Genomic DNA, 11,633 nt, shown 5'->3' with positions numbered 1-11,633 from the left:
GGGGGGGGGGGGGAGCAGCCAAACAGACAAACAGCAACACGAACACACATACATTGGCGCCGTGAGAGGTGAGAGGCGCTGCTGGTGATAGAGATGCACGGGCGTGATTTGGGTGATGGAGATTGTACATGCGAGGTGGTGAAAGGGGTGCTTGTGCGGTATTTGTTATTCATTGTATTATATTATCTATCTATGATATAATGAATAGGCCGTCCGCTGTAGTTTGTTTGTCACACTGTTTCTGCGCGTGTTTGCGCGTATTTGTGTCTGTGCATTGCTTTTGTGAATCCGTTCTGCGAGGGCACATCCCAACGAGGAGTGTTCTATTTTTGTTTTGGAAAAAATCTATTGTTTGCTCTGTGACGCTCTTGTTTTCTTTTTCCCGTTGGAGGAGGTTGGAAGGGGCAGCAGCAGCAACTAAACAAGCCGCATCCACTCTGAGGAAGCACGGTCCGAGAAGAGGTGCGGGCTGCCTCATTACGGACTGTGATCATCCCACCAGCAACAGCAACTTTAGTTGCGGCATCGACACGCGAAGCAGCAGCGACAAATGGAGGGGGTGGTGTCAGAGCAAGAGTATGGCACAGGGAGCATTGGGGGCGCGCCGCGGGACGGTTCGATGTCCCAGACTGCCACCGATGAACAGCAGCAGCAGCAGCAGCAAAGTGAGGACGACCTCGTGCATGAGGTGCTGGCGATGAATACACTCGCCATGCAGCGATGCAATGCAGAAATGCTAGAGGATGCCGGCACAATTCTTAGCGAGGCGTACATGAAACTTCACAACTACAACACAAACGGCGATCAGCGGCTTGTGGACACATTGCGCTCCACCACACTTAACAACCTCGGCGTCGTGGAGTGCCACCGCGGGCAGCATCGGCAGGCGCTCAGCCACTTTGAGGCTGCACGGCAGCTGGAAGAGGCGTGGGGCGCGGCGTCGCCGTCAGTCGCACTTAACACCTGCGCCGCCTACAACGCACTGGGCATGTACGACAAAGCCACCGCCGCCGCCACTGAGACAATTGACATGCTGCGCACGTTGGCACTCCAAGAGAAAAACGGGGACGTTCCTGCTGCCACCATCACAAATGACGGGAACGGCACTACATTCCAGGGTTCCGGTATCGCCATTGCGAAGTCTGATAATAAAGCGCTATGGGGAGCCGCGTGGCACAACATGGCCGTCGCACAAATAAACACGGCAAAAGGCACCAGGGACCCAACCGAGCACTCCAACGTTGTCGTCCTCTTTCAGAATGCCATGCGCGCAACACAAGAGCTGCTGGGCCGCGACCATTCCATGACAAAGTGTGTTACGGAGACGTACCGAGCGGTGCGGGATGCGCTGCGCACACACGGCGTTTACAAGCAACACCATCGGATGCTCACAGCCCCGCCCCGCCCAGTGGATCCGCGTGATGAGGAGGATGACATGGAGCGGTATCTGCAACAGTCTGGCGGCAAATCGCGACGCCGTGCAAAGGAAAAGTACTACCGCGACCTCACCATCACATTCTTCGGGGAGGCGACGAACGGTGTGAAACTGACGGAGCGGCTTGACCCGACGCCGTACCCTGGCGCGAAGGATGTCGTTTTCCGCCAGAAGAAAGGAAAAAAGATGCCGCCTGTGCTGCGTGGCATGGCGTTAAGTGGAACTCTGCTCAAAGCGGGACAACTATATGGTAACCCGCATCCACTCTTATATTCGTTGCCGCCCAACTACCACTCGACAACAAATACGGCGCCAACGCTGAAGGATGGCTTCAACACCGCGACTGATTCTTGCGCAGAGATGACGCCTAACACCCCTGCAGACGCAGTTTCCGGCAGAACGCCTCCCAAACGCCGCCCGGGGAAGCCCAGCCAGAAGTCGGCATCCGCATCTTATCAGCAGTCATCCTACAAGGAACAAAAAAACCAATCGCATCATGAGCAGCATCCGAAAAGTCAAAGACAAGACAACCCAAATTACCAGCATTCTCCGTCGAAATACACACAAACGCAATCACAATACCAGCAGGCCCCGCCCAACTACCAAGAGGCTAAACCGAATTACCCACAGGCACCCCCGGGTTACCAGCAATCTCCATCGGGGCAGCGAAAGGCTCCGTCCAGTTACCAGCAAACCCCAGCAAAATACAACCACACTTCCTCTAAATACCAGGAGTCTTCGTCGAATTACCCTCCGACGGATCCGGAAAGTTTTGGAGATGTTTCAAGCAGGCATCCAGTTCCACAAGAAGGGTCGACTACGTCCAAAACGACGTATCCAGCGTCCACCCAGCGGGCCCCACGTCCCCCGTCAGCTCAACGACCAGGATCAGGCCGGCGCCTTCTCCCTCCACTGAAGAAAACGTCAACGCGAGGTGACGGTGGTGTTGGGGGCACAGTAGTGGCCCCTGTGCCAGGTAGGGAAGCTGGAAGTGCTGGCTCTGGAAGACAGGCACCTCAGCTCACGTCACGCGTCTCGGTACCAACAGCGGGGCCCATCTACGAGCAAATTAAGTATATTTTGCTAGCCGAGCCTCAGGAGAACCGGCCACAACGCGGTGAAACGGGACGGGGATCGTCGCCGGGTCCTACACGTCCTATCTCCGCGTCGAGCAACAACACGTTACAGACAGCCGAGTGTGAGTTGTTGACGGATGTAGACGCAGGCAAGGCACATCCTCTCTTCAATGCAATGTGGGTGTCTACCAAGCCATCTTTAGATGCCAACACAGTTCGGACCGTAGGGAGGCCCAGCTACTACGTCACCTCTGTTGTGGACCTCACCAAGGAACAGGTTGCGCTTCCAGAGGAAGTATTGCAGATGATGGTTGAAAGTAGCTCCTCCTCTATGGATGATACTCCGCCCCTGAACCTCTAGAGTGATCAATGAGCACCTTTACAGTCCAAAAAAACTTCGGCTGAAGTACGATGTGACGGCGCCAATGCATGTACTATACGGTTGAACTACAAAAATGCAGATGACGCCTGCTGTGAAATGTATAGGATCATACGATTTGTGTCGAGTAACACATGGGAAGGGATTAGAATGATGGGGGTGGGGAAGATAATGGATGGCGTGCAGGATTTATACACCCACTTTAGAAGAAGAAGAGAATGAAAGAAGAAAGAATGAATGGGCGTGCCGTTGTTCACGCTGCCCCCTTCGATATTTAAATTCATTCCTCGTATTGACTTGCCGCCATTTTTTCTTGACGGCATCCCCGTTTTTAAAACCCATCCACGTCCTCGGCACGACGTGCAATTTTGTCTCACGGCTTTTTTTTTTTGTACGATGAGAAGTTGTGTGCACGGCGCATGTATGACTGTTTCCTCGACGCCACCTTTTGGCTGTGCCAGACTGCCTGTACTCTATTCGAGAGCAGCTGAGGCAATAAGTGCAGAATCAGGCCAGTACTTGTTACCATTTCCTCTTTTCTACTCATATTGTGTCTGATGTTGCTGGAAGCCTTTAGTTAAATTTGGAGTTTTCGTGTAGATACGTGCACAGCCTTTCTCTCACGTACACACATACAGAAAAGCAACAACCAAAAGTGCGTGTGGAGAGCCATATATGGCGTTAGTGCACACTCCATCCGGAAGCGGTGCTATATGCACGGTACGCAACAATGATCCCGCGACCCCTGCCGAGTTGCAGCGCAGGCATGAAGCAGGCTGCCTGCCGTACCCAAGCCATCTTGCCCACCGACTTGTTGTCGCCCCCGCAGCGTCTGTTGTGCCGCCATTAGCTTTTGAATCCGCGGCTGCTAAGTCTCCCGAGGAGGAGCGGTGGATGGAGGAACACCGCGCGGCCAACGAGCGGGACCAACAGCGGCAGGCGCGGTACGGCGCGCTCCTTCGCAGCCACCATGTCCCCGTTGTGCCCTTTTCCACCTTCAAGGAGCGGCAGGGTAAAAACCGCCCCATGATTACCAGTGAGGAGCTCAAAGCATGGCGAGAGCATTCACGGTGGGGCGTGCGTGGCGACGACTACGTCATGTGCAGGGACTTTCACCCTGGGCCTGGAGCGTATCTTCACCGTGGTGGGTACCCCCCTTCCATGGTCTCGCAATCTACAGTGCAACTGGAGCGAATCTATATCCGCGATGTGGCACCCCTACCGCCACGCCAACTGCCTTCGTCAGATCCGTCGCGCCGACTTCCGTTATCGGGTTGCAAGTCAATTGTGGCCCCCATATAACATCGGCGAGTGCGGAAGTAGTTCGAAGTTTTGGAGAGTCATTTCTTATCGTCTTTTACTGTACATGGTTAGAACACCACAATGAGTTGCGGTGTCATTCCCAGATGAGACACACAATGCGTTTGGTAATAAGAAAGTTCTACTTTTGTGATCCTTCCTTTGTCCAACCACGCACATGCCTTACTTTCTCTGTTTTCTAATTTAAAAGGTTTAACGTGCATCTATGTGAAACTACAGCGGTACATTAATATTATCACGAGAGCGGTTGCGTTCTTTAGGGTACTCCATCGCAGGAGATTGTCCTACAGGGGAATGATGTGCCTGTGCACAGGGCCAAGACCAAGACCGATCGGAGCCCGCGCGTTGTGGGTGGCTGTGGCTGTGGCCGAGTGAACGAATGTTATACAAGTTAGTGAACATGTTAAGATGTAGTGCCTTTTTGTTGTGAAAGGTCGGGAAGTGGGCTTGGACAGGGCCTTTTACTTTCATCATGGCAGTCACACCATGCTGGCCACATTGTTCTTCAGACATCGTTTGAAGGCTAAGCCGAAAAAAAAGAGGAGGAGAAGGAGGAGGAATTCTGTGCATAGCCCACCGGCGTCACCCATGCGGTGTTCGAGGGTTTCTGCTAACCCCATGGATTTAGCTAACACCAATTTGTGCTTGGTACTGGTTCCACTTGTTTGGAAGTGCTGTATCCTCTTGAATCGCCTTTTTTCCACCTCCCCTCCCCTTGTGTGCACATTGACGACAAACACCACACGTAAAGCCACTGCAAACAAAAAAGAAAGATGGATCACAACGCTGAGAAACAGGAAATAAAGCGTCTCCACACGAAGCACCGTGTCCGCAACGCGGTTAGTATGTGGTGGCTGGGTATGATAAACAACTTTCACTACACACTGGTGCTCTCAGGCTCTACCGGAATCGCCGAAAGCTACAACATGACGAAGTACGTTGCTCTGATCACGTGGGCCAATGTGTTTTTTGGTATTATCTCGCGTATCGTAAATGCCTTCTTATTGCCATTGGTGTCCTTTAACATTCGTGTGACGGCGACATCAGTTATGGGAATCGCGGCGGTGCTGCTGGTGAGCTTCGCGTGGGACATTGGTGGCCACAAGGACGTGGCTGCCTTCATTGTGATGTTGGTTGGAGTCACCTTTATCGGTATTGCGAGTAACTACGGTGAGGCTGTTTTCCTCGGCTACATGGAACGTATGCCGTCGAAGCAGATTGGCGCGTGGTCTTCAGGAACGGGTCTGTCTGGTGTGTGTGGGTTGTGCTCTGATAGCGCCATTGCAATGATGCCGGCATGTACGGTGTAAGGATTAGTCTAGTGTCTATTTGCGGTGTGTTATGATCGCACCTTGGCGCCTGCTTGCCTTCGCTTTTCTCCCCGTTTTGGCGTCCCTTATGGTTGCGTACCTCGTAACACCTTATCACCTCATGGGAGAGAGCCTGATCGGATGTCAGGCGGGCGTTTACTCAAGTAGTTGCTTGACGCACTGCAGCATCGCCTCCGGGACGGCGGTTGCTGTCATGGATGGCGTGTGCAGTGTGGTGTTGCGGACCCGGGTGCACTGAGACGGCGAGGAAACAACTGCGTCGTCCTCGTCGTCGCCGTCGCCAATGACTGCGATCTGTCGTTGTTTGCAATAACGGCGAGTCGCGTGGTGTGATGTGCTGAGTGGGGGGGGGNGGGGGGGGGGCGGGGTGTGCGTGTCTGCTTCCTTCCTTGTTTGTTCTAGACATTGTATTCATGGCTGCACCTGCTTTACTCGACGATGAGTGGGCATCCTTGACGCCTTTCTGTCTCCCTTTCTCTCTTGTGCTTTCTTCTTTTTTTTTGTCTGCTTACTGTTGTCACATTGCAATCATGCACCACGAAGCTCGTGGTGCATGCATTGTGCAGTTGGCCTCTCGCCAGACTACAGCAGGTAGTGTGTGGGTGAGTGTGGGATCTTGCAACAACAACAACCACAACAACAAAAGCAGCCGCAGCAGCAGTGATAGTGAGGGATACAAGCAGCAACACTGATTGCTTTTTTCTTCCTTCGTGTGCCTGTGTGTGTGCATCTGTAACAGGGGCACCAGAAAGGACAAGAAGACACCGGTGAGTCTGTGCGTGTGTGTGTGTGGGAGTACACAAAAGAAAGAGGACCCTTCAACCGCGTTCTCTCCTTCACTCACAGGGAGGGCGCGTGAGGCGGGAGAAGCACTGGTAGAGCGGCACGAGCAGCACCGTGGCGCAGAGAGAGGAGAGGAGAGGAGAGAGAGAGAGAGAGAGAGAGAGAGAGATAGAGAGAGATAGGGAGTGAGGAGTAGTCAGGCGTGCGACACGTATGCTCCGACGAGTGTCGCTGCTGTGCTGCTACAGCGTGCCGCCGCTCTCCCGCGTCGGTATATTTCCACTGCACTTAGACCCGCCAACGGTACAGCACCGGGAGATCTTCCGCCTGCTGATTGGCGACACCAGCAGCGACACAGGCAGTGGTGGCAGCAGCAGCCCTGCCCCAGGCTCACTGTGGTGCCTCGAGCCCCTTGCGGAGAGCCTGAAGAGCAGCGAGCGTGTGCCATTTGACTACCTCATTTTGGTGCCCAACACACGCTTTCCGGTTGCGCTGCGCCTCTCTACTCACCTCGCTGCGTTGACAAAACTCGCGACGCGTGGGTTGCCGCGTGTGTGCGTTGATTTCACTGCCCTCGAGCACCCGGACGAAGACATGCCTTGCGTCTACGAGTTAACTCAGAAATACAAGAACAGTACTCTTGTACATTGGCTGCAGGACGCCCATGAGATGCAGAAGTGGACACACTTTAGCGACGTCAAGCTCCGAGTGCCGATGCTGTTGCTGCAGACGGTTAGCTTCCCCGCCAGCATGGTGGGCAAACCACGCGATCCGCGGATCATAGGTAGGACAAACAGCAGCAGTAGTTGGGGTAGTATTAGTAGCAGCAGCGGTGGATTGCCCTCTGCGTCAGACGCCGTGCCCCAAAAAGAGCAACAGCAGAAGCGTGATGCTACCGGGTCCACACTCTTTGACATCTTCGACAGCCGAGAAGGCCGTAAGAGATCCCAGTGTTGGGTGGCTGAGGGGCGTGGTGAGGAGGAAGTAGAGATCAGCCGGTCGTACAAGCGCTCCGCAACAGCGTCGTGGTTGGAGTCCCCCGACACGTCGCTGGTCTTAGACCCCGTCGGTGCCGGCAACACCTTGGGCAGCAGCAGCAACAGCAACGGAAAGAATCAGAGTGGCAATACCGGTAACAGTTCCATCGACAATAACAGCATCAGAGGCGCGGCGTCACACGAGAGCTACAGTGTGGCGTGTGACGGCCGCCTGCTTTCGACGAGTAGCACGGACGGTGCTGGTGACGAGGCGTCGAATGACACGATGCCGGCGCGCCGAAATGTCCGCCAACTCGTTGAGGAGCTCTTCTCGACGCTGCACCATGTGGAGGGTCTGTACGATCGCACTGCCCTGCACAAGCCGCTGCCGCACGTGGAGGTGCATTCTGTGCATCGCTCCACCGGCGCCGACGTGCGGCACGCGCTGTGGGAGCGCGAGGTGGACCCGATGCTGCTGCTGACGGAGCCGGTGTACCGCTACGTCAGCAGCCACGGCCTCTACCACGACTACCGCAAGGACGCCTACCCCAAGATGGCGCACGCCACCCACAGCGTTGTCACCGGAAGCAGCGGCAGCAGCAGCAGCACCTGGCGGAAGGGCAAGATGCCGTCCAGCGGCTTCAGTGCCACGCTGTCGTTCTCCGGCCTCATTCCGAGGCTGGAGCTGCACTACGACAAGAACAACCTGCTTGCCCGCGAGTACTACGAGAAGCTCAGCGCGTTTCAGGCGGGGCGCGACGAGGAGCCGGACCTCATCGTTCCCATTGGTGGCGACGGCTACATGATGCACTGCATCCGCAACAACTGGAACCGCTTTATCCCCTTCTTTGGTGTCAACGCGGGGCATGTGGGCTATCTGCTGAACGACGCCTCGACGCTGGAGGAGCTGTTCGCCGCCCCACTGAAGCTGCACACCACAACGATGCTGTACTGCCTCGCCGAGAAGGAGACGCAGACAGGAGAGAAAGTGCTGCTGTCGGAGCTCGCCTTCAACGACGCGTGGGTGGAGCGTTCCACCGGGCAGACGGCGCTCATTCGCATTCTCGTCAACGGCGAGGAGCGCATCCGCCAGCTGCGCGGCGACGGCGTGCTGGTGTCGACGGCTGCCGGCAGCACAGCCTACTGCCAGGCCCTCGGTGCCTCGCCCGTTCCCGTTGGCGCACCACTCATCCAGGTCGTCGGCAGCAACGTTGTCTCGCCCGCGCAGTGGCGACCGGCGCACCTCAACCAGGAGGACCAGGTGGAGCTGGAGGTGATCGACAGCTTCAAGCGGCCGTGCCGCTGCTTCGTGGACTCCGTCGACGTCGGCAACGTCACGCGCATGCTGGTGCGCTCAAGCCGCGCGGCGGGGGTGGTGATCGCCTTTGCGGGCAGCTGCGACCTGCAGCAGAAGTTGTACCAGATGCAGTTTCCGAAGACATTCTGAGGAGTGCATCTCTTTTGCTTTAGATGTATGCCTATGCGTGTATCTAAGCACAAGGGTGCACATATATTGCACACTCTTCGTTTTTCTCTCACTGTGTGTAGTTGGCTTGACTCAGAGAGAGAGAGAACAGTGAAGATTGCGTGTTTGCCTGGGTGTTTTTTTTTTTGTTTTTGTTTGTTGCGAGCGTGCTGTTGTGCGATGGATGTGTGGGGGTATATGGAGGGAGGCAGATGATTCGTACTGTGTGCTGGAGGAGGAGGAGGAGGACGACAAGAACGAAGCAAACCCCCCCCCAAAAAAAAAGTTAAGAGAGAGGACGAAGGAGCGGAAGGGTCGTAAGGAAGGTACCGACACGAAGAAAAAAAAAAGATGGTAACACAGGTAGGGTCAGCACCACACTCAAGGAGCCTCCAAATGCAGCCAGAGGAGAAGGTAGCAAGCAAGATGGTGGCGATAAATGACGGCACGTGTTATGGTGAGGATATACAGATATACATCTACCTATATGAGGTGCCTTTTACTCCATTCTCTCCTCGTCTCTCTGTGTCTCTTACATACACACATGCGTACTTGCATGTTTATTTATATACATGCTTGAATGTATGCGTTTCTTTTTGACGCATTTGATGAGAAGATCATATAGACAGATGTATATATATATATATATATATATCTGTGTGTGTGTGTGTGTGTGTCTTCGTCACATGTGTGCCTCACAAGCAACCTGTCTCGCTCGCGTTCAACTCCCTCTGCACAGCTGCGTTGCGATGTCACAGCATTTTCCTGCATGCTGTGTGGCCTGTTCAGTCTTACTGCCCGTCTGTCTCTCTCTCTCTCTCTCCCCTTTCCAATCTCTTTCTTTCGCTGTGTGCGAGCTCACTAATAGATTGTGCGAGGACCGCAAGACACCTTCACCCCGGCGTCTACACACAGACACAGACACACAAGCACATGATACAGAGTGATGGGAGCCAGCAGCGGCAGTTCCTGCGCCGCGGAGAACCCGTCGCTGGGGCAACACTCCCTGTTGACCCCTCCATCGTATTTGACGAGGTGAGGGGCACGCTTGTTGCCACACAGCTTGGTAGCCAGCAGGCAACACCGTCCATGTCACGGCAGCGCCCTCGCTTCGCCACCGCCCGCGACCTCGACGACGCGCTGCTGCAGGCCATTGAGGGCAAAATCACCCGCAAAAACGCGTGGGCGTCGAAGGACGCGAGCAACCTGCTGGAGGGAATCACCCACACTGTTGAGAGCACACTTGACTCCGCCACCGCTGCCGACGAGTACTCCAGCTTCGCAAAGGTGGCGACGGTTGTGGAGGGCTGCTCGAAGGTGTGGACAAGTCGTGTAGACAGCACGTACCAGCGCTCCAACCAGATGGTCCGGCGCCTGCTGCGCAACGAAGAGGGCGACGGTGGCGCCGGTAGCGACGACGAGGGGAATGGTGAGGACGGCGATGCTGCCGCCGCCGGCAGTCCAGCAGCAATGGCGGCAGCCGAACGCAAGCGGAAGGCGGCTCAGCGCCGTGCACAGTCGGCGCGCACGCTCGCACTGGACCCGTCGGAGATCAACCTCGACAGCAAGGCGCGTGTGGCCCTCGTCCACACCGGCGTGAGCGCGCAGTTTCGCGCCATCACAGAGAAGTTCGACCAGGGAAATGCACAGGGGCTGCTTGTGCACAACACACCGATTGGGGGCGCCGGCAATTTGATCCTCGACGTGGACTACGCCCGTGAGGTTGGACGTGAGTACTCTGCCCGGCAGAACCGGCTCTCTGGCGGCTCGCAGCGCGTGAAGCAAGAAGCACAGACAGAAGAAACAAGAGTGTCTGCTGCTTCTGCGGAGGCTGTTCTAGANTCCGATCTCGGCCTAGACGCGCCGCTCGATTTGCCGCCGTTCCCGCCCGAAGTGGTGTTGGATCCGTCCACAGGGCACAGCCCGAACTCCGCGGATGGCGGCTTTGGCGGTAGAAGCAGTGGAAACAGCGGTGGGGCGGACAACAGCACGAAGGCGGAGGAAGAGGCGGGTCGGCCGTCCATCAGGCTGCCGTCGCTGCTGCTACTGCCACACACCGCAGCGCTTAAGGAAGAGGAAGAGATGCGGTTCGGCGGCGGGATTGGTGTTACTGCCGACGGACAGGGCGAGGGGGAGGAGGGGCAGCAACGCGGGATGCCGACAGAAGCCCCGCTGTTTTCCCAGCAGTATCCACACGACGGGGGCTACAACGATGAGGTGGACGGCGGGGACTGGGGTGGTGGCATGGACTATGGTGATGATTATGATTACGAGGAGAATGACGACAGCGGCATCACCGGCGGCGATGCAAACAATGAAACGCTACGCGAGCGCGTTGCTGTGGAAGCACAACACCTGGTTTCGGGCGTGGCAGAGCTGAACGCCATGGATGGCCGCCTCTTTGGCGAGAATCGATTGGCGCTTGAGGCGGAGGACCCCACGTCGTGGTTCCCACTCGTGGAGCCACCAACAAGTAATTTGATGGGCGGCGCCACACACAAAAACTCCGAGCTGTTGCGCCTCCACAAGGAGCACCGCCTCGCACAGCAGCCTCCACCCTCACAATTGTCGTCCACACCGGCGGCAAAGCGTGTGAAACGTGAAAAGACCATTGCGTTTGACCTTCCGGGGGAGCTGGCCGCCACCACTGGTGCTGCTGCTGATGCGGAGACTTCTTCCGCCTCGTCTTCCTTTCTCTTCGGTGGGGGCGGCGTCGACAGCTCGGCGCTTAAGCAGAGCACCACCGCCGCGAAGAACGTGACGCCACTGGGGAAGGAGCTACTGCTGGGCCGGAACCCCAGCGCGGTGCTTGCCTTTACACAAAGCGCGGTGCAGCGCACCAAGGCGCAGGAGGCTGGGCTGCTGCT

At 56.1% G+C, this 11,633-nt stretch overlaps 5 protein-coding genes across 5 annotated transcripts; all 5 read left to right on the top strand.

The window, feature by feature from the left end:
* Window positions 1-550: 550 nt before the first annotated feature.
* DQ04_03831040 (hypothetical protein) lies at window positions 551-2,872 on the top strand (the record flags this gene model as incomplete). The annotated part of the gene is made up of 1 exon (XM_009313141.1): window positions 551-2,872. One exon carries the CDS (start codon window positions 551-553, stop codon window positions 2,870-2,872), a length of 2,322 nt encoding a protein of 773 aa, XP_009311416.1.
* A 693-nt stretch (window positions 2,873-3,565) lies between these two features.
* Window positions 3,566-4,192, top strand: DQ04_03831030 (hypothetical protein; the record flags this gene model as incomplete). The annotated part of the gene is made up of 1 exon (XM_009313140.1): window positions 3,566-4,192. The coding sequence occupies one exon, from the start codon at window positions 3,566-3,568 to the stop codon at window positions 4,190-4,192; it is 627 nt and encodes a 208-aa protein (XP_009311415.1).
* Window positions 4,193-4,983: 791 nt separating this feature from the next.
* On the top strand, window positions 4,984-5,520 carry DQ04_03831020 (battenin; the record flags this gene model as incomplete). Its single annotated transcript, XM_009313139.1, has 1 exon — window positions 4,984-5,520. The coding sequence occupies one exon, from the start codon at window positions 4,984-4,986 to the stop codon at window positions 5,518-5,520; it is 537 nt and encodes a 178-aa protein (XP_009311414.1).
* Window positions 5,521-6,537: 1,017 nt separating this feature from the next.
* DQ04_03831010 (putative inorganic polyphosphate/ATP-NAD kinase, putative,poly(p)/ATP NAD kinase) lies at window positions 6,538-8,748 on the top strand (the record flags this gene model as incomplete). Its single annotated transcript, XM_009313138.1, has 1 exon — window positions 6,538-8,748. One exon carries the CDS (start codon window positions 6,538-6,540, stop codon window positions 8,746-8,748), a length of 2,211 nt encoding a protein of 736 aa, XP_009311413.1.
* Window positions 8,749-9,699: 951 nt separating this feature from the next.
* Window positions 9,700-11,633, top strand: DQ04_03831000 (chromosome-associated protein H; the record flags this gene model as incomplete). The annotated part of the gene is made up of 1 exon (XM_009313137.1): window positions 9,700-11,633. A coding segment is annotated over one exon (1,934 nt), but the record flags the coding sequence as incomplete, so codon positions are not given.

Source organism: Trypanosoma grayi, assembly GCF_000691245.1.
Source record: "Trypanosoma grayi strain ANR4 Tgr_383_V1, whole genome shotgun sequence".
NCBI lineage: Eukaryota > Euglenozoa > Kinetoplastea > Trypanosomatida > Trypanosomatidae > Trypanosoma > Trypanosoma grayi.
Note: the sequence above shows the minus strand (reverse complement) of the source record. Positions and strands in the feature narration are given on the sequence as shown.